Below are 22339 nucleotides of genomic sequence, written 5' to 3'. Positions count from 1 at the left end.
CCCCACTCAGTCACAGTGGAAATCCCCAGCGCTCGTGCCCACTTGCTGAGGCCCAGCCACTAGGCCCCTGCTAGGGGACCCAGTAAAGGTTTGGTCCACATGCCGCTGCCCGACACTCTGACCGTCTGCTCTGCTGACTGGGCTTCCTGGTGGCCCTCTCTCTGGGATCTGTAAGTGATAAAACTGCCTCTGTTATTTCTGTGTTTTTTGCTTTTTTAGACGCTTTCCTGGGGTCTCTCACCTGACCACACAGGCCAGCCTGCCTCTCCTCCAGGTCAGGGACCTCTTAGGGTGACCCTCTTGGCTGATGGTCACTGTCCAGAAAGAGACCCCATGACCATATTGTTGGGGAAGGTGCAGGAGAGTCTGTGGCCCACGCCTGCCCACCGCCTGCCCTGGGGCCTTGGGGAAGTCGCTCTCCCCTGTCACCTGTGTGCTCAGCTTTGAGTGGGGACTACAAGGGCCTCCCTCCTGGGGGCTGAGTGGGAGAAGGAGTCGACCTCCAGGCTCCGGGCTGAAGTCTCTTGGGTTCTTCTGGCCTGCCTCCATCCCAGGAAACCAGAACACACGCTGCCTCCTGAGAGCTGGACAGCCCTGACCTCCGCAGGCCCCAGGCCCCCTCCGCGCTCCGCGCCCGCCTCCTGTGCCCACCCCTTCCCTCTGTGGTGGGACGCGTGGTCCTGGGTTTAAGGGTGCAAGCACAGTACAGCAGCCAAAGAACTGCAGCAGGACTCGGGGTCCCAGGGAGCTGTTCACGGGACTCGTGGGCCCGGCCTGCACACCCTGCCTACCACGGGGCCGAGGAGCTCCTACCAGACACCTCCCCGGCTTTTCAGTCTGGTCTGTTATTTTTCGTCTCTTCCAACCATCGGTCTCCTCCTCTCTCCATTTGGAACTTCCTCCCCGACCCAGGTACTTCCTGCAATGGGAGAGGCTTGCTGGGCTCCACCGCAACCTGCAAGAATCTCCAGCTGGTTCACAAATTCCCCACCTGTGTGAATTTTGTTTATTGACAAGAAAGACCTGTTAAAATAAAAATGTCTTCACCCCCAGGGACAACCATGTGGTGGGCCAGGCACCTCTCTGGTCTTCATCCCTAGGGCCCATTTAAAATTGCAGACACCCCCCGTAGGGGCACAAATCCCAGCTCACCTCTGATCCCTCTCCCCTGCTTTAGTCTTCATGGGACATATGGCCTCATACTGGATTGTGTGATTGACTTATTTACCATGTGTGTTGTCTGTCCCTGTCACCAGCAGACCCCAGGAGCCGCTACCATTCCTGTCACATTGGGCTCAGGAAACGCTCCTGAATCCATCCATCATCCAGCCAGCATGCCTGGTCCCTGCTCCAGCGACAGTCTGAGAACTGGCTGGTCTGGGCAGTGGCCGAGGATGCAACACCAGGGCAAGTGTCAAACCCAGTAGAACCTGGCTTGGCCCTGACATCTGAGGGTAGGCGTTTTTCTGGCTGTTTTTTATGGTATAAGTCTCTGTCCTGTGATGGATTAGAAATTAAAAACAACTTGTTCTTAATGCAGATGGTTTGAGAAATACCAGGATAGCAAACAAAAGTCAAAAGCACCAGAAGCACATTTCTAAGTCAAGCAAGACAAGCACTTGGGAAAGTGCAGGGTGCTGCGTGTGGCCAGGGAGGACGTGGCACAGAGGCAAGCAGGACCAGGGAAGCAGCGGTGCTCTGACCCCCACAAAGCGCCCACTTGCCTGGGGAACATGGGATGGCCACCCCATTGTAACCTGCTTGTTTCTTAAAAAACATTTTTAGTTTTGATGGACACAATACCTTTATTTTATTTTTATTGTTATGTGGTGCTGAGGATCAAACCCAGTGCCTCATGCGCGCTAGACAAGCGCTCTATCACTGAGCCCCAGCCCCACCGGTATCCTGTTCTTTTGGACCAAGCATCTCTCCACCACTAGCCAAGGCCATTGGCTACAGATGGAATTTCTTCTTTCCCAGGGAAAACTCCACTGGCCAAGCTCCCAGCTCCCCTTCCCGGCGGCCTGTGCTGAGACTTCTGACTGGTCCAGCCAGGCCCCAGTCATGTTGGCCAAGTCAGTCTTTGCCATCAATCTATGGACGGCTCCTTATCTGCCGCTGGTTCTGCCCGCCTGGTTAACCTGCTGATGCCGATTGTGCTCAAGACCAGAGATGGCTCCAGGTCTGTGTCTATGTGTGGGGGTCATCTTCAGGGGTGGGAAAACAGGCGTTTACCAGCCCAGGGGGCCAATGGTTGGCTGGTCAGAATTTCAGAAAACCATCAAAAGCTCAATGTTGTCCAAATATAACTGTGGACAGAGCACATCACTGTGGACGGAGCAGCTAAATTTCTGTTTTCTTGAAACCTGGCAGCTAAGCACAGCCTTCCATCTGCTCCCAGGACATGACTGTACAGGGCCACACAGCCGGTAGCCAGACAGAACCGGGCCCACAAGGTGGTAGAGGAGCCACACCTGGACTTCAGCCCACCTGTAGGCTGAGACCTCTGGGAAAAGGGGCCCTGAGGTCACTTCTCAGCAGCCTGGTGAAAAGAGATGCCCCGATACAAGGAGAAAGGGGACACTGACCTTCCCCTTCCTCTCAAGACAAAGCCCCTCTTGTCATTTGAGTGGTGAAGAGACCAGGGCGGCACATAGGCAAGAGGACACAGGAGAGGCTGGCCCAGTGCCTGTCACTCTGCCCCCTTTCCTCTTTCCTGAAATAAAGTGACTGGGTAACCTCCAGACTCCCCCGCTGTGGCATCCTGGTTAATTTTTATCATTTATGTACTTGATGGTCAGGCCAAATAGACGCTGAAAGGTTCTGGTCTAAGTCATGCTTAGTCCTTAAGAAACTTCTTCCTGGTCTTTGAGCCGGAGTCAGAGATGGGCCTGTACTGACCTGTTTCCCACGGCTGTGACAAAGCCCTGGGAGCTGAGTACTTTACGATGAGAAGAGTCGTATTTTTTCTCACAGTTCAGGAAGACCAGAAGTCCAAAACCACAGCACCTGCTCTGGTGAGGGCCACCCGCTGTGTCACATCAAGGCCAAAGGTGTCGTGGCCGGGGCTTGTGCAAAGGCAAGCAAGCACATGGGGAGGCTGGCAGCCTGAGACGGGGAGGGGCTGGGTGCTCTCTGGTGACGAGGTTCACTCTTGAGAAGGAATTAGGGTCCCGAGAGAATTCACTCAACCCCCTCTGAGGGCGGGTTCCCCAACAACCCAACGATTCCTCACCAGGTCCATCTCCTAGGGCCACCAACCCTCAACATCACCACCCTGGGGACCACTCTTCCAATACCTGGACCCTTGGGGACACGCTGAAGTCACAACCCAACCACGGCAAGCCACGCAGGGATGTGGCCCGTGGTGTGGCTTGTGAACATGCACGAGGCATGGGCTCCAGCCAGCACTGCAAAAGCCACGAGGTAAGGAAAAGGGCGTGCGGCAGCCGCTGCGAGCGGAGGCCCTGGGCTCCACAGCTCCCTCCTTCCACAGCTCTCCTGAGGCTGTAGCGCCAGAGGCAGGGGCGTGTGGCTCCCTGTAGGCTGAGGACGTCGCTGGAGGGCCGCACCCCATTGACAGGCACTCGCTCATGGGGTGCCCAGGCAGCAGCTCCTGCATGCCGGGCTGGGAACCCAGGGTCGCGGCCTCATCCCCTCATCTCACTGCTGGAGAAAGGAGGCCGCATGTGCCCTTCTGGAGGCAGAGGGTTGGGGAGCCTGTGCTCGGATTCCCTGGCTTTGCCCGTGTCCCCTGGGCCCTCCCGTGCACCGCTCGCCGGGGCAGGCCTTGACTGCGGTACAACTGCATGCTGAGGCTCACAAGCCTTGTGGTGAGGGACTGAGCCGTGGCTGCTCCTGGGCCCTGAACAACCCGCTGGAGGAGAGACAGCAAAGGCATCCGAGGATGGCCGACTCGTGCCTGTGTAGCAGCAAGACCTGTAGAACACCATGAGGAGGAGATCCAGAGCGGTGGGGCCTCCACCCCTCCTGTGGCCGGTGGGGTGCCTGGAGCAGTCTCAGTATGGCTGGGAGGCTCCATGAACGTCCCAGCCTGGCAGCCTCCAGCCAACTCGGTAGAGGCAGAGAGCAGAGGTCAGTGCCAGCGGGCTCAGGGAGGTCAGTGTGGGAGTGACTCTACTACATGGGGCCAGGGAAGTCAGCACCTGACTCTGCTCCCAGGGAAGGTCCCCAGGTGTCTTGGTGAGAGGAACATCAGTGCCTCTGAGATGCTCGGGGGTGGTTGTCTGCTGTGGCTTGGGGTTGACATGTGGAGGGACAGCCATGCAGCTGGGCTCCCCAGGGTCCCTGAGGTGACAGGGTCACAGAATGGAGAGGGCAGGTGCCAGTGCACAGACAGGCATAATCACTATCATGTCATTACACCACTGTCCATTGGGACGAGCGGCGAATTAGGGTGGCTAACCTGCATGAGTAAATAAGAACAGCACAGCTGGCGAGCAGGAAGCTGACATCTGCCCTGGGCAACATCATATAGAGCCTGTTTTATAGACAGTCCATTTGTGGGGAGCAATGATGTGGATCAAGGGTTTTGATTGCCTCCTGGTTGTGGGGTGTTGTTTGTGCTGGGAACCCCCTGTGCAAAAGTACAGGCTAAGATTTCCCAGTTGCTATGGTGATACTTGCCCATGGAAATGATGCAAAGGCTTAGAGTCATCAGTCTTGACCGTGAAATGCAGACACTAGCTCCCAGCAAGAGGGGATTCTGAGCACAGCACGATAACTGTAATGTCTCGTCAGTGCTGCAAACTTCGAGCCTGCCTGCTTTGCAGAAACTTCCCACATATAACCTTTTGATGATAAAACCTATGTAATGAACATGTGCAGCCAGCTCTGGGTCACTCTTCTTAGCCAGAGACCAGTGTCCCACCTGATCCTAGTTTTCTCTCCAATCGTTTGTGTTTTTCTTAATCCCTCATCACTCCTCACCAGTATCTGAATTAATGTTTGTGCAGGTCGTGGCGTCCATTGATTGAAGGAGACCTCGGGTGTTCTTGAAAGAGCCTCACAGTGGCCCTGTAAGATGGAGTCCCTAATCCCACCCCATGGGACTGATAGATGTTCATTAGAGTCTCCTGTGGAAAAGGAACCACCCAGCCTTAGTCCCCAGGGCTCTGAACAAAACAACATAGACTGGGCGATTTATAAAAGACAAAATCTATTCCTAAGAGTTCTGGAGGCTGGAGGTCCAAGGTGGAAGTGCTAGTGAGGGCTCTTGCTGGCTGCACACGTGGAAGGGGCCAGAAGGCCAGAAGGGATGGACGTGGTCCTGCGTGGCAGGCCAGGGGCATTCACCTGTCCGTGAAGACAGAGTCCTCATGGCCTGAGCACCTCCCTGGATGCCCCACTTCCCCACACCATCACCCCACACAAACCCAGCTTCCAAGGTCTGAGTGGACACTCACACCAGGAGACCTGACATCATGCTCGTCAACATGAAGCTGACCATGAAAATGGCGAGCAAAATCATGAGCCTGAACTGGAGCCAGTGGAGACTACAGGTTTGCTTCCACTGAGTATGTACAAGGACCTAAACCCAGAGGACATGAGTAGATTCCATGAAATTCCACAAAGTGAAGCATGCAGAGGACTGGACCCAGGAAAATGTGAACCCTGGTCCCAGCTATGGTTCCCCATTCATGCCTGTCTCTTGTGATTAATTTTGGCTTGAATTCTGCTTTGTTGGATATGAGAGTAGATACTTCTGCTTGTTTGTGGGCTCTATTTGCATGGTATATCAATTTCCATCCTTTCACTTTCAGCCCATAGCTGTCTCTACCTGTACATCAAGTCTCTTGCCAACAACAAATAGTTGGGTCTTGTTTTTCAGTGCATTCTATCAGTCTATGTCTTCTAATTGGACAATTGAGACCATTTACATTCAATGTTATTAGAGAGATGTTTATTAATTCCTACCATGTCATTTCTAATGTTTAATTTGGTCCTGTTTCTCATTGCTTAGCTACTCTTCAAATGAGATTTGTTCATTTGTGAGCTCCAGGGTTTGTTTTTTACTTTTTTTGTGTGGAGTATTTCTTTAAGTAAGTTCTATAATGCTGGCTTTGTAGTCATGGATTCTTTTAGTTTCTGCATATCTTGGAAGGTTTTTATTTCACCTTAGATTTAGAAGGATAGCTTTAGTGGACAGAGCAATCTTGTTTAACAGTTATTTTCTTTCAGAACTTGGAAAACATCGTTTCAAGTCCTCCTGGCTTTTAAGAGTTTGTGCTAAAAAAATCACAAGGAATTCTGACTGGCTTGCCTCTAAATATGACCTGCCATTTTTCTCTTGAGACTTTAAAAATCCTATCCTTGTTCTCTGTGTTAGGCATTTTAATTATAATGTGTGGTGGAGAGGTTCTTTTTGATCTTGTCTATTTGGGATTCTGAATACCTCCTTTATCTGAATGTCCATTTTATTCTCAAGGTTTGGAGATTTTTCTGTAATTATTTTCCTGAAGAGTTTATACATTAAATTAACCAGCATCTCACAATCCTCAATTCCAATGATTCTTAAATATTGTTCCAGAGTTCTTGTACCTTATGGTCATGGTTACTTCTTTAATACTGTCTAAATGTTCAAGGCCAGTTACTTTGTCTTTCAGCTCTGAGAGTCTGTCTTCAGCATGATCTACTCTATTAGAGAGACTGAAATGAACACTTTATTTATTGTCTTTCACTTTAAAGATTCCTATTTGGTTCTTTTTTAATAGCTCTAACTCCTTATTGAATTTCTGATTCATATCCTGTACTAACATCCTCAATTCATTGTTGTTTTTCTGGGTTCTCTTGGAATTCATTGACCATTTTTATGATCATTCTTTTGAATTCTTTATCTGGTGTTTCATCCACTTCATTATCTCTAGTCAGTTGCTGGTGAATTGTGAGCTTTAGGAGATATTGTGTGATCTTGTTTTTTTGAATTTCTTGTATTCCGTGTTGGGTTTTATGCATCTGTTGAGATGGATTTATCTTACACTCTATGTATGGGCCTTTTTAGGGCATGGTCTTCTCTTGCCAAAGTGTCCTAGAGTGACCTAGATTGAGAACCCTAATAGGTGTAGTATTCATAGCCTTTTTTGTTAATTCTGTTTTTACTGAGTGTCCACCCCCAGCCATTCCTACTTGTGGCCTGGTAATTAGTTTGGGTTTTAGTCTCTTCTATTCTCTGTATTAAAGTATAGCTGAGCTGGGTATGGTGGCACACATCTATAATCCCAGTGGCTCGGGAGGCTGAGGCAAGAGTATCACAAGTTCAAAGCCAGCCTCAGCAATTTAGTGAGGCCCTAGGCAACTTAGTGAGACCCTGTCTCTAAATAAAATATAAAAAAGGGCCGGGATGTGGCTCAGTGGTTAGGCATCCCTGGGTTCAATCTCTGGGTTCAATCCCTGGTATCCCCCCAAAAAAAGTATAGCTAAAATTTGAGTGTCATTAATTTGTGTGTGGAGCAAAATGCACTGTCTTCTGGCTGAGTAGCAGAGTCTCTACCCTGTGAACTTGTAGTGTCCCTGTAGATTCCCAGCACTTCATGGAAAAAGGAGAGAAAGAGCAACAACCAAGGCAAACAATATACAGCATTAAAATAACTATCTGGTGCCTACTATAACCTCTACAGCACTAATTACCATGAAAACAGGAATGTGGGGTCAGCAACTGCCAACGGCAAAACTAAAAAACCATAAACTAGATCTGGCATTCAAGTAAACAGTTGACGTAGATGTCAACTATGTCATCCATAGTACTAATAACCACAGCATGAATGGTGGGGGCAAGAGTCACATACACCAACAGTTCTAAAAGATGGTAAAAATACGGTTCATGAAGAAAAAAGGAAACATAACAGGAAGGTAGAAGAGATTTTTACAATGTTCAAGAAGTCAACAGAATGTAGAAGAGATATAGTAAGTGATGGTCATAAAGAAGGAAGAGAAAAAATAGAAAAAGCAAAGAGAAAGAACCAGAGAATGACTGTTAGCATAAAGTGCAACAAGAGTAATAAACAAAAACATATAGACAAACCAAAACTCCTAATCCTCAAAAAGAGGCAAAGAAAAATAACATTAAAAATGCCAAAAATGAGGAAAAAAGAAACACATGTGTATGTAGGTATGTCCATGAGCCAGGTAGCACAGAAAAAGAGGAAGAAGAAAGAAAAGAAGAAGAAGAAGGGAGGAGAAGGAGGAGAAAGGAGGAGAAAGGAGGAGGAAGGAGGAGGGGGAGGGGGAGGGGGAGGGGGAGGGGGAGGGGGAGGAGGAGGGGGAGGAAGAGGAGGAGGAGGAGGAGAAGAAGAAAGGAAAATCATTCTTAGTGAAAGCTGAAGGAATCATCTCTACTGAGGTGTCAGAACAGTGGATGGGATTGACGGTGTCAGTCTAGCCCGTCTTTCTTTCCGTCTCTTCTTGGGCTATGTACTGAGGAGAGCAAGGGCTTCGGGCCCTCAACCGCTTCCTCCTTTGTGTTGCTCACTGAGCTGCCCCTGGCGTGGTGGCCTAAGCCTGAAGCTGGCTGAAATGGCTCACGGCTCCCCTTCCTGCCATCACGAGGTGAGATGGAGCGGGCAGAACTGCGGTTGGATGTGTCCGCACAGACACATGGGTGCACCCGAGAGGAGCTGCCGCAGAGCCCTAGCGGGGGAGCAGAGCCCTAGCGGGGGAGCGCTGGCCGCTGGGGCTCAGGGCTGATCAGGCTTTGGCGGCTTTGGCGGCTTTGGCGGTGGCCTGCTCTGGAGAGATCCGACCAACACAACCCAGGAGCAGGAAGATGCTGATCTCTGCTGGGGGTCGGATCTCAGGAGCCTCCCAAGAGCCCTACTTGCGGGGCAGAGGAGCCAGTCTTCCCCGTGATGCTGCCACCCCTGGGCGTGGGCCCAGAGCAGGTGGAGGCAATGGCCCGTTTCCGCTGTCGCATGAGCAGCCAGGCTCGAGGTCCCCTCCATTTTTTTGGCCGCGACCCGGGTGCTGTCTTCTCTGGGCCTGTTTTGCTCATGCTCTACTAGCTACACCCTGGGCCCTGTTAGGCGCCTGCAGGGACAGTGCTGCAGCATGGTCACCTCAGGGGCTCCCCCTCAGCTGTGTCCAGTTGAGAAACGGCACTTTTCAGACACGAGGTTGCCGTGCAGGTGCTGGGTCAGCTAGGTTCAGGCTGATTTTCTGTGATCAGGTTTTTTTGTGGCAAAACTATCCATCGTTTTTTCTCTCTGTATCCTCCCTCCTGGTGCTGGACTGGCCGCTGCCACTGCCGCCAGCCCGACTTCAGGGCACCCAGGCCCAAGTCTCCAACACTGACTACTGTCCTGTACTGACTCGAGTGAGATCCCTTCGCCACCTCGCAGAGGAGCAGCACTCCCGCCCGAGTCCCCAGCCACGGCCGCCCTCCCGCCGGCCCCTCTGACTCTCCCCTCAATGATGGTGAGGGTTAGCACTGGGAGACGCGAGTTCTCTAAATTTTTTTTCCGGACTGTTTTGGCTATTCTTGGTCCCTTGCAGTTCCATGTGAATTTTAGGGTACGCTTTTCATTTCTACCAAAAAAGGCAGCTGAAATTTTGATAGAGACTGTACTGAACGTGTAGACCAATTCGGTAAGTAGTCTCTTAACATTAAATCTTGCAATCCATGAACTCGAGATCTTTATATTTATTTGGGTCTTCTTTAATGTCTTTCAATGGTGTTTTATAGTTTTCTGTGCACAAGTCCTGTTACACTGAAAAAAATTATTCCTAAGAATTTATTCTTCCTGATATCACTGTAATGGAATTATCAAATCTGTGGGGACTCGTTCACTACTAACGCAGCAAACAGGGTTCCATACAGTGCTCTGAGGCCTCCCGCCCTACTGAATCCCCTTCTTAGTTCTAGTGCCCGTCTGTAGATCCCTACACAAGCCCCTGTTGCCTGCAGGAAGAGGCCGCTTTCCCTCCTCCTTTCCCACGCGGACGCCTTCTGTCTTTCTTGCCCAAAGGCCACTACTGGAACCTTCACCACGAGGCTGCAAGCCAGCGGCACCTTTGTCTTGTTCCTGAGCTTAGGGAGTTGTTTCTTGCATGAGATCTGACATTTTTGTGGTTTGAGGGAAGGAAAGCAGAAGGGCAAGAACTTAAGGACATGTGCAAGAGGGAGTCACAGACAGGGAGATGTCAGAAAGGCAGGCGGAAAGCAGGTCTGCTTCCCAGGATGGGGGGAGCAGCAGGCAGGGAGCCTCGCCTAATGAGGAAAAGGGCTGCGGGTTTCTTCTCAGCAAAGTGGGGCCGCCCGGGGAGGGCAGGCTGGCCACGGAGCCTGCGCAGTGAGGGGTCCAGAGCAGAGCCCTCCTGGCTGGCCAGGGCGGCTCCCCGAGGGTCTGCCCCTGCTGTCCTCTGGGCAGCACACAAGCTGCAGTGCCCTGGAAAGGCAGGCAGCCCGAGGCACATCTCTCCTGTGGAGGCGGGTGCTCCGCCTGTTCCTCTCCAGAACAGTGAGGGACCCGTGCTAAGCGCATTGCTTTCTGGCTACCCTCTCCCAAATAGCAGGCAGACCCCGTCCAACTTCCAGAGCAAGTCACCACTCCTGCTGGGAGGCGTGACCGCCTGCCAGGGCTGGGAGGAGCGCCCATCCCCTCGGAGGCAACGGTGAGACAGCGCGCACGGGTGGTCTGGGCAGTTTGGAGTTTATTTGCTGCAGTTCCTTGGCGCGAGTTTACAAGGCAAAAACAAACAAACAATTGGAATAATAATTATTGTTTTAAAAACCCTGTCAACAACTTTCAGTCGTCCTTTATATTTTGACAAAACTTTTTTTTTAAACAAATACAAAATAATCTAAAAGGCTAAAAACTATACATGGATTATTTACATCTCTGATAAATAGACTAATACTGACCCAGGTGCCTGTCTGTCCAGGGAACATCTGTGAGAACCAGTGCGAGGCCTGGCCTGCTGGAGGCGCCAGGGCTGGCCCTGACCATGCCCACTTCGGCCGGCACTGCCCCGGCTCTCCAGAAAGCCCAGGTTTCCAGCCAGGACCTCTTTGCCACCGTCACCTTCACAAGCTCCTACTGAAGTGCTGAAGCCACTCCAGGCAGGAGCTGCAGGCAAGAGCCGGACACCACGCCCGCCCGCCCGCCACTCTTCCGCAGAGCTATTTCCAGAGATGCCAACAGCCCCACAGAATGGAGGGGCCCAGGCCACAGCCCTGTGAGGTCCCTGCTTCTGCCCGCCGGAGGCAGCTCCGCACACCCTGGCCCTCAGCACATGGGGTGCAGCAGAGAGGTGGCTGCCACCTGCTTGCCTGGACTGGCACGCTGGCCCTGGCAGTGTGGCCGGAGCTGCCCTTGAGAGTCCCTGAGAGAACGGCAGGAGAACGCTGCGTTTCATGGCTCTTCACACCGAGTCCGGAGGGGCAAGGCCACTGGCACGCGCCGGGGAGGGGAGCAAAGGAGACCCTTGCCCCTCACTCCGCTGCACCCTGCTGAGCAGATGAAGGCCCTGCCCCTCTAGAGGCCACCACAGAGCCACCAGAGTCGTCCAGTTGGGGCCAGTTTTGAGGCAGAAAAGGCTGAAGGCCCACAGGGATCAGGTAAGACCTACTCCTTCCTCTAGAACGAGGAGCGGAGTTTGGGGGGAAGAAACACCAGACAGGAAGCAGTGAGGCCATCCCAGGACCTGGTGGGAAGACCTCCTCACAGTTTTGGTTATTAGGTATTTAGTTCAAGGAAAATGCTGACTTCCTATTAAAGCCCAGCAAGCCTCAGACCCTAGGGAGAAGGACAACGGGGTCCAGTCAGCTCTCTCCTCTCCTTGGTGCCCAGGCACTAGGGCTGGTGCTCTGCTGCCCGGGGCCTCCCTGCACGTGCACTCTGTGCCCACAGTGCTCCCTGCTGCAGCCTCAGCCCTGTCGCCCAGAGGAGCCCCCGGGCAGGGGCTCCCAGAGGCTCAGCAAGGCGGCTGGCCGGCCCTGCCTGGAGGACGCCCGCAGCAGCACAGGGGGCCTCCTTAGGCGGGCTGCCCAGCGAGGCAGGCAGAATGCAGCACTGTGTTGTTAAAAAAATAGGTCTTTATGGTTCGTGGCTTTGCTTCCTTTCCTCCGTTCTTAAGTAACACCACTCCTAAGTGTGTCTGGGTGCCGGCTGGAGGCCCTCCTAGGGAAGGACTGAGAGGCGTGGGCTCTGCTCTGGGATAAAGGCCAAGGACCCACATGTGGCAGGCACCAGTCCCTTCCCCAGTGCCATCCACCCTTCCCCCTGAAAGAAAATCGCAAAAGCTGAAGCTAGTCTCTAGAAGGTGAGCGGGCGCAGAGGGCGCTTCCCGCTCTGCAGCGCCCACAGGGAGGTGGGCAGGAGGCTGGAGCTTCCGGGTGGCGAGGTGGCGCCCTGGCGGCACTAGTGCCTCTTGGTGGAGGAGACCTTCTTCTTCCTTGCTGCGAGCATCTCGTAGAAAGGGTCCCTGCTGATGGCTGCTCTGGAGCACAGAGAGGGAAAGAGACGTGAGGTCGGGCCAGCAGAGGCCCCGTGGCTCCAGCCCTGCTGCTCAGCTGTGCTGGGGAGGCCAGGTAGCAACACACAGGGGCTTCGGTGGCGGGCTCTGAAAGACTCGGGGGTTCTGCCTGTTTCAACTGATACTCGACTTACACTCAGGAACAGGATCTCTACACATAGCTGTATTCTAGTTCAGAGGGCAAATCCACAGTTCCCAGGGTGACCTCTGACTCTGTGCCGTACGGTCAAATGTGTCACTAACAACTGCCCCAGGAGTGGTGGGTCAGAGGCCGTCTGGTCTGCACCAGTCCAAGGAAGCTCAGCGCTGCTGCCTGGGAGCTGGCATGAGGGGACAGAGCCCAGCCTGGACGAGCAGAGGGGCTCGCCGAGGCGCTGGGCCCTCTCCGCTCTCACTCTCTAGTCTCGAGGCTCAGCCGCTTCCTATGTGAGGCTAGTCCTGAGCGCAGACCAGCCGGAGCTGCCACAGCTCCAGTGAGCCACCTGGAGCCTGTTCACAGAGTGCATGTCCCCACAGTCCAGGAACATGTCCTGAGGGGATCCTGCCCCGCTGGAGTGGCTGCAAAGGGAAAATGGCCAGTTTGAACATCGGTTTCATTTTGGGCTGATGGGGTGGTTCCACCTTGGCTGGGATGGCCTGACCCCTTCAGGAAGTGGCGTGTCCTGTTCAGAGCTGCCCGTGATGTTTCATGCCTAAAAGGAAGGCTGCTGCAGAGGGCGGAGGGCCTGGGTGGCACCAGTCCCCACGGTGCGCAGGAGCCCCGCACTGGGCTCTTGGAGCTGCGCAGTGCACGCCTGGCATACTCCGCCCTCAAGGACGGTCGCAGGGAGCACTGGGCTGCAGCTCTGCAGCTGAATGCAACTCTGCTGCGGCAGCTATGCGCCCCTGCCACTACGAACTTAGGCTGCCAGGAGCCCTAGGAGGGCACGTGATGAGAAAGAATCGTGTCTGCACCCAATCTCCTGCAAGATCTTCCCACGACACTGTGAGGAAACCCTCCCTGAGTCCGTCCTCTTCCGGCCGTCTCCAGCACATGCCCTGCGGGCGGCACTCAGGTCCGGCGGAGCTCGGCACATTCTCACAAGGGCAGCGAGCCAAGCGAGGCGCACCGCTGGGTCTGGAGACCAGTGAGGAGAACAGTGCCCTGGGCCCGTGCCCAGAGGGGTCTGCACATCCTGCTCTAAGCAGAGCTGGAACCCCCGGGGGAGCCCAGCATCCACGTGACAGAGCTGAAAGACCCTCCCTCGCAGGGCTCTAAGGAAGCTTCACTTTCCAACTACAGAAGCACAAACCAGAAGACCAAAGGCACAAAAACAATCAGAACTTTCCTGGGGAATGGCGGGGAGGGGAGCGGGCAGGAGAGTCTTTCAGAGCACACCCTGGTGAGGCGAGCAGCGCCGGCGAGCAAGAAAGGCACAGCGGTCACCACGGGCACTTGGTGCCATCGGTGAGAGCAGGCGGAATCAGCAGGGGAAAGGACTTGTCAACGTGCGGAATCCTGACAATCAGGCATTCATTTGGAAGAACCATCACAACCCTTACCTCAAATCATAAACTAAAAGAATTTCATAAAGAGAGCCAAATATTTCTGAAAACACACATTTAAAAAGGGTCCAGGGTATGCAGGTGGTGTCCGCAGCTCAGCGATGGGGTCAGTGTCCAGAGGACAGGGCCTCTTAAGCCTCCTTGCTAGTGGGCAACTGCGCATGCTCGGAGCTTCACCTGCTGGTGGAGAGTTGCTCTGGCCCCTGCCCAGGGTCACATCCCACAGTGGCTGTCACCCAGGGAAGCCACCAAGTCCACACAGGGTGACAGTATGCCCACCACGCCACCCTCCTCCTTCACACAGGGTGGGACACAGGCCTAGGGAAATGCAGGACTGCATGGGGTGCCCCTCCAAGCCCACCCTCTGGCTGCGTGCTGCTCTGGCCCAGGATCTGCAGAGGCACTTTTGCGGGGAGAGAGCACCTCCTCCTCCCCAGCACCTCTCCACCTCTCGTCAGTCACTCAGTATTTAGCCTGGGCCCAGATACGAAGCTGGTTTGAGTTGAAGCACCAAAAAGTAAAGCAAAAAATAAACCAGGACGTATTCAGCTCCATTAGTGGGAAAGGACGGCATGCGGATGTGTCGCGGGGGCTCAGGGTCCCTGGGGCACATCCTCCCACTCTCCAGTGACCTCACCAAGGCCCAGGTAACAGGAGACTTCCTAAGGAAACCCCAGGGCAGATGGAGGGTGCAGGCCCCGGGTGGGGTGGTGAGGCTGAGGTGGCTGCACTCGCTGGCCACCTCATGCTGTGGGCCAGGCCTCGGGGTCTCAGGAGAGGCAAGGCGCCGCTCAGAGCCCTGGCGCTCAGCCGCGTGACCTGGGGAGGCTCCCTCCTCCAGGGCTCAGCTTCCCCGCTACGGCTGGCTGTAGAAGGGCCTTGGGTCACAGCGTCACGCAACTCTGTAAGCCTCTTGGACCTCAGCTCCTCAACTGTGATTGAAAGATGTCTCCTGGGATGAACCACCCTCAAGCACGAGCACCCTCTCCACTGGGCTGATGCCAAGCTGCGCTGTACTCCCTACCGCAGGACAGGCTAGCTGGCACCCCTGTGCCCACGTGGCGACCTAGACCTAAAAACTGCCTGAAGGTCTCCTGGGGTCTTCCTGCAGGACTCTGCACTAGGAGCAGCAGGGCAGGGGGCAGGTGGCAAGCAGGCGCCTGGCCTCACTTACTTCATGCATTTGATCCACTCCTCCTTCTCCTCGGGTGTGGGGGCCGAGATGCGGTACACGGTGTGGTTCCCTTCCACCACACGCCCATCGGCCTCCGTCTTACAGGCCTTGATCACCTGGTCCTTGTTGTCAGGGATGTAAAGCTCAAAGCAGTTCTGCAACGAGAGAGGCGCGGGTCTTAGCGAGGAGGCCCCGTCTACTCCCCACTCTTCAGTCCCGCCTTCGGAACAGACTAGGCCTGTTTTCCTATGGGAACGAGAAGCTCAGAGCAGAGGCCGCAGGCCCACTGCACAGCAGCAGGACTGTCGCCAAGGCGGCCCAACACACAGGCGCTACTCCTACTGACAGGGCGCAGGCTGCTGTGCTCTGTGAAGCCCAGCGGTGATCTCACGACACTCCAAAGCAAAGGGAAAATGTGCTGGTGTGTCAAGGTCATGAAGCCAGCAGCCCAGGCCACAGGTGCTCGATGCTGCCACTGGAGGGACAATTCCACACTGCATGTGAGAGTTACTGGGTGACACCCAAGCAGAACAGGAGCGGAGGAAGCGCCGGTCTCCCCTTTGGCCGACGATGAGAGGTGAATGAAAAGGTCAGCTGGGCCCGAGGCAGGATGGTAGTTTCCGGATTGTTTTTCTCAGACTCTGAAATTTCATTCCTTTCAGAGAGCTGCTCACCCACCCTCGGCCCCTCCCCAACGTCTCAGCAGAAATACTCACTGGCTTTTTGGAGTCCTCCACCTCCCGGATACTCAGGTTCTCTAAAGGGATGATCCCACGGGGCTCTTTATCCTGAGGGCAGTTCCAAGAGGAAGAGGTCACCACCCAGTGAGGACACACTGTGTCCTCACCAGCCAGTCATCCTCTCCTCATCCTGCGCACGGGTTCCAGAGCAGAGCAGGTCAGAAGCACCTGGAACCCTGTACCTCTAAGTCCCTTGCAGGTAGAAAGCCAGGGGCTCCTGGTGCCTCTGAAGTGTGACTGGCAATGACCCACAGGGCTGTGTGTGGGGCTGCGGGAGACCCTTTCCCAGGAAGGACCTGCCTCCTCCCCTGGCTGCTTTGCCTGGCTCTCCTCATCTTCTCAGCCTCCCTCCGGTGCCAGCAATTCCTGGAAGGCTTCCCAGCCTCACCCAGACACCCCTGCCCTGCACCGACCCTGGTGTTGCAAACCATCCCTCCTCGGTGTCCTGCTCACCTCCCACCCCCTTAGACTGCGCGGCCCTCAGCGGCCCATCTTCTAACAGGCCCGCCTGGATCCACGGCGAATCTAACTTCACGTAGAACAGAGTGGATGCCCAGCCCGGCGGTGCTGGTCCTCCCGGGGTGCCCACCTTTCCTGAAGGCTCCGCCCAGCATGCACTCCCACTCCCAGCACCCGGCCAGCTGCACAAGACCTACGCTGTCCGAGCTTCTGCATCTGATCAGAGCCACACATGCACAATGCCCCGAGCCAAACCAGGAGCTCTGTGATGGCAAGGTCCTCTGGCCGCTCTCCCACCCGACGGCAGCACAAGCCAAGCCTTGCGCCTCAAGGCGCCATCTGAATGGCTGCTCAGTGTCACCTGCCGAAGAGGGTTCATCCTCCTCCTGCCTGAGCCCCAGAGCCACATGGGGTCTGTGTGGGCACCACTCTGCTAGTCAGGCTGTGCCCTGAGTAACCTACTTTGTCTTTTCCCTCCTGAAAAATTTCTTTCCCCCCCGGAACCCAAAATCACCTCCTCTAGGGAGGCCGGAGTGCAGGGTGTGAGCATTTGCTGCCTTTGCAGATCTTCCGTGAAGGTTTCGCCTCTTGTCAGAAAGCTCCTCTCTCCTGCTGCTTCACAGCTGCTCTCCTACTGATTCCAGTTCCGTGGTGAAATCCCTCAGGTGGCCCCTTCAAGGGCTCCACTCAGGACACTCCTCGGCACGTCCTCCCTGGAGGACTCTTCCCTCCCTGGTCCCCGCAAGACCCTGCTTCCTACAACCAAAGCTTTTTCTGTTCTTCCTGGGCATGCTCGGAACACCTGGCGCTGGGTCCTAGGAGGGTGCCGCTGCTGAGGTGCCTGGGTTACGGATGGTCATGGACCGACAGTGGACGGGACGGTGGACTGCAGTCGAGGTGGCGACGGCATCCTCAGGGGCTCTGGTGCGTGGTGTCCCTGCTCTGCCTTTCAGTCACTCTGCCCCAGGTTATTCTGGCTGTTGAAGCTCTCCTCTTCCTTGTCCTGAGACTCCATAGGATGTGTCTTGGTGTGGACCTATTTCCAGTCACTGTACAGGACACTTGGTAAGTCTTTTGACCTGGAGGCACGTCCTTCATTTTGGGGGGGGTTTATAAAAAAATCATTTTTGCTTGAGGACCACCTCCATGTTTGCTTCCTTGTCCCTCTAGAACATTAGAACATGTGGGACCGCCTGGTCTAGTTCTTGTTTTGATTTAAAAGAAAAAAAACAAAAAGACCTTTAGTACGTTCCGTCTGTCTTTTTACTCCTCCTGGGAGATTTTCTTGATGCTTTGCTTCCTGCCCTTCCATGAGCCTGTATGCCTAAGCAGACTTTTGCTTGCCTGTCTTTCTTCTGGGCTCCCTGGAGGATCCCACTTCCGTCCCCCCGCCACAGTGGCTCCCTCTTTGAGGTGCACAGAGCCTCCAAACAGTGCTGTGGAGGATCTTCCCCTAGAGAGCCCCTCTTCTCCAGGTGATGCCTGTGCTGCTTGGTGGCTCTGATCTCCACCTGCTCTTGGTTCCGAAGCTTCCTCAGGCTCCTGGGACTCACAGGTTATGTGACGCAGAGCAGGAGCCAGGAGCTGGTTGGGCTTTCTGAGCTGTGGACTGTGCCTGCAGGAGACCCAGCACAGGGGAGTGTCCCACTGCCTGCCCCACCACAGGCCTGATCGGCAGGGTTCTGAGTATGAATGGGGAGTCAGGGTGCCCTAATCCTGTTTTTGTATGCTGCCCCACTCTCAACTGTGCCAAGGGCCCCTCCGTCCAGAGATGACTGGTGCTGCCCTCCCTTGAGACCTGGGCCCTGCCGCAGGGTGCAGTGCGGGGATGGCTGATCTGCTTCCTCAGCAGCTTGCAGCCAGTTCCCCTGACTCCAGCTCCCGCCCTCTTTGCTCCTGATTCTAGGGTTACCTGGTGCTTGAATGTTCTGGGTTAACTGGATTGGGCTGCTGCCAGGGGAGCAGGTGCGCAAGCTAAGAGGCATCATGATTTGGACTTAATGGGGACGTGATGTCATTTACCCTCTTAGACTGTTGGGCCCAAGACACCAGGGTCACGTTTGTATGATGTGTGTTCTAGACACTGGATGATTTTAAACAAAAGCACTTACACCTGCATAGGAGTAGAACGGGGTCATGAAGAGACCCTGTCACCCCTGGGAGACCCGACTTCCCTGTCCCCGTCTGTCTGTCCTAGTATTCTGCTCACCCAGGGCCTCGCGTCCCCTTCTGCTACCTGAGAGTGGCTAGAGCAAGCCCGCACACTCAGGAGCGGCCCACTCTAGGAGCTGGAGGGAGACTACTGAGAGCTGCTGATCCAGACAACGCGGGGTTAAGCTCCTGGGCAACAGTGTAAGTTCCAAGGGCTTCCGTGTCTAGGATCCTCATCCTGGAACTTTAGGCAGATGCCAGGGACTGGGAGTGTAGCTCAGTGGTACAGCTTAACATTCGAGAGGCCTTGGGTTTGATCCCCAGCACTGGAAACAAGTATGTAAAGAAGTGAGCTGGAGAGGCACACCCCACCCAGGGCACCAAGTGCCCAGCAGTCGCCCGGCGCCCGGACAGGGTCCACCAACGTGAACGCCCGGGCTTCTCTGGCCAAGAATGCCTCTGGCTTGTTTGTCTTTTCTTAAGGGCAACTGCCTTTGTTTTTGTAAAAATGATATTTTTACTCACTATAAAGAGCTTAAAATATTGCAGAAAAGAACAAAACAAAGGTGGGACACTTAAAAACACTCTCAGTCCACACTAGTAGGTCATCACTGCTGACAGGAGGCAAAGCTGTCTTACACGTGTGCAGAGAGAGAAGTAGGAATAGGTTTCATGAAAGTGGGCTACTCCACATGCTACTTTCATAAAAAATATTCTAATTATACAGAATTTAGAAGAAGAACCTGCAGCAAAAACGGAAAAGTGTTCAACTTCACGGTGAAGGGCTCTTTGACAGTCCCTAAAATAACCTTGTACGAGGTAAAAGGAAAGTAGGAAGAACCTTGAGAGGTGCTGGCGCTCCTTTTTTTGATACTGTGTGCTCCAACTTTAACAGTGCTTTCTGTGTTAGCCACTAAACAACGAGTGCCTTCATCCCGCCAGGCCAGGAGGCCGGGCAGCTGCCTGCGGTCCGGGCCTCCCTCCCCAGCGGCGTCCAGAGCAGCACCCGCGCTCAGCACTGGTGGGCTCCCTGGAGCACAGCTGGCCTTGGCGCTCTTCCTTCCTCGTTGCTTTTTAGGTCTCCCTCACCATTTATGTGGAAACCCTTCCTTCTCTGGGCCACTGGCCGTTCTTGTGGCCCAGGGTGCAGTGCTCAGCAGGACAGCTGCCACTGTCAGTGCGGTGTGCTGCCCACGAGCAGGAAGCAGCGCTTCAGGGGGCCTGGTGTGGCCCAGCTCACGAGTGGGTGCGCTGTGGACAGCACCTGTGACCCCAGTTCTGCAAGTACGACTCTCGGAGCCCCAGGAGAAGCTCCCCACAGCAGCCCAAGGCACAGCACTTGCCGCCTGGCCCCGGGACCGTGCGTGCGCGGCGGGGGCCGTCTGCGTGCTGGCAGCAGGGCATCCCCGCTCACACTTCCACTTCTCGTGGCAGGGCTTTCTCCTGCCCCTAGTCAGCTGTCCTGAGTGCCGGGCACCCGGCACCAGTTGGAAAGGGGTTAATGGTGCCTCCTGACTCCTCATTCAAAGATAAGGAGCACCCTCAAGGTTCTCCACACCTCCCTTCCCACCTCCTGACTTGGTTGCTCATGTCACTTTCCGCTGCCCGGGCTGACAGCATCCAGACCGTCCGCAGCCTCCACTCACAGCTTTCAGTGAATCGGTTCCGAGCTACCTCTCAGTGGACGTCGGTACAGGTTCCGTGTTTCACATACCTTAGCGTCAGTTCTCTGAGTACATGTATCAGTTCTGTTCCAGTATATTTTGACATTAGTTCTACACTTTGCATATTTTGGCGTTGGTTCCAGATTTCACAAGTTAGGTGCTCAGTACCAGTTTTATATTTAAGTGTGGGTCCATGTTCCAGCACACGCTCTCGCTCTGCGGAGTGCGGCCAGGGTGTGCTGGACACCACCTGCAGAGTGCTCCGTGTCTATGCCAACAGTTCCAGGTGCGACGTGCCTGGCCTCAGGCCTATGTTGACGGGATGTTTGGGGCTCCAGGGGTCTTCTACCCACGGCGGCCTCTTCTGGTCATTTTACTGTTCAGTGGCATCTTTCAAGGAGGGTCAGGAGTACGTCTCACATTCCGTCTGGTACAGCCACTGGTAAGCTCTGCCGAAGGCAGCGTGGCTGCGCAGAGGCTCCAGGGCCGCCCTGAGGGCTGCCACCTCTGCAGGAAGACCGCTGAGGCCATCGGCTCTTCCACCCAGGGCCAAGGACCCACCCAGCGGGCCTAGAAGGGGCCCACCCGTTAGGAGTTTCCTGGAGCTCTTTGCAGGCGCAGGCTGCTAGCGCTCCTTTGTTCTCCTCTTTTCAGAAGTGAATCTCATCTCAAGGCACATCTGTCTCGGCCCCGGGAGGTGCCGCTCTTCTGGGGCTGTGGGCGTGCCCTGACCCCACATCACTAGCTTTCCCCTAACCGCTCCACATCCTCTCTCAGACGCGGTCTCTGGCGGGCTCCAGTCTCCCTCTGGGACGGTCCCTCTGGGGCGGTGCCTGCGCCTTCAGCCAGCGTGCTCCCTCCTGGAAGTCCTCCTCGGGTGCACAGCGCGGGCTCACAGCTTCAGGTCTGACCCTCCTGTGCTGCCCTCGGTGCTCTGCGATGCTCCAGGACCTCTCGACCCTCTCCCCCTCAGGCCTCCCTGCACGTGTGGCAGAGGCCCAGGTATTCTGGATTCTAGCACCTTCTGTGGCATCGCAGGAGAATGAGTGGCAGGCAAGCTCACGTGAAGCACCCACCAGTGTTGTTCTCCTCTGGGGTTGTGAATGCCCAGGGCAGGGCCTCCTGGCTGCCCAGATGCACTGACTGGGAAACGGTGACACCCCAGGGCCCCATCACTGAGCAGCACCAGAGTCCAGAACTGCACAGCCCTGCAGGGGCCTGCCCAGCACCTGTGCAGTGCCATTTAAGCAGAGGACGGTAACAGAAACCGAAGAGCAGCCAAGACACCAGGACCAGGCATCTTCAGCAAAGAAGGCAGACCACAGCGCTGCAGGTGGACGGATGGCTTCCTGTGCTTGTCTGTTCAGGGTACCTGGGGCTCAAACGGGGGTCTTACTTCTTGTTACTTTATGGAACTGAAGCGCGTTGCTTGGACATTTGAAAGGCTCTGATATACAGGAAAGGAGCGGAGCTGGCTGCAGGGCTCCCGGTCAGAGCTGCCCTGAAAGCCACTTACTGCCAGTCAAGGGGGCCCATCGGAACGGCACCCAGTCAACCCGGCACTGCAGTGCACATGAGAAGCCATGTCTGCATGAAGTTCACAGTGACGGCGGGCAGCCAGGTACCAAGGCACGATCTGCAAGCTGCCAGGGCATGGGGACACTGCTGTCCCACTTAGCATGGGGCCCTACACTGGGGAAGTGCTGATTTTCTCCATGGGATCAACGACTTCTACGCAGTGACGGCCGGGGGAAGAACAGAGCCAGCATTCCCAGCTCAGCCACAGGACCCCGTCCGGCCCTGCGGGGCACCCGGGGCTATGCCCCCATGGCCGGGCAGGCAGCAGAGGCGGGTGAGCGCCAGGGCCCTGTCAGAGCACTGTCACAGGCTGGGCTCTCTGGACACTGTCCTTTGCCGCCTCATCCTCACAGGCTACTGCCACAGAAGGGCCATGGCCGAGCGGCGCTGCTAAGCCTCCTCCACTGAACAGACACAGCACTTCCCTGAGGTGAAGGACCGTCGGCCTCCTAGAACTCCAGATAACCTCAAGCCAGCTTTCCCTGTTGCACCTCACGCTTTGCCTCCACGGTGCTTTACGCCCTGGGCTGTTTCTTCTG

The 22339-nt window shown here is 55.1% G+C and overlaps 1 protein-coding gene across 2 annotated transcripts in view; it reads right to left on the bottom strand.

Moving 5' to 3' along the window:
• Nucleotides 1-10648: 10648 nt before the first annotated feature.
• The window catches only part of CYTH1 (cytohesin 1), a 74833-nt gene continuing 63142 nt past the window's right edge, over nt 10649-22339 (bottom strand). For both annotated transcript variants that reach the window (XM_079131110.1, XM_079131111.1), the window contains exons 11-13: nt 15925-15996; nt 15209-15363; nt 10649-12453 (exon numbers count right to left, since the gene is read on the bottom strand). In XM_079131110.1, coding sequence (XP_078987236.1) covers nt 12375-12453; nt 15209-15363; nt 15925-15996 — 306 coding nt within the window. In that variant the 3' untranslated portion in view covers nt 10649-12374. The remainder of the gene's footprint in view (nt 12454-15208; nt 15364-15924; nt 15997-22339) is intronic.

The sequence above is a fragment of the Sciurus vulgaris genome (genome assembly GCF_902686455.1).
Source record: "Sciurus vulgaris genome assembly, chromosome: 3".
Classification (NCBI taxonomy): domain Eukaryota; kingdom Metazoa; phylum Chordata; class Mammalia; order Rodentia; family Sciuridae; genus Sciurus; species Sciurus vulgaris.
The sequence above is the reverse complement of the archived record's forward strand: the minus strand, read 5'-3'. Positions and strand labels throughout refer to the sequence as shown.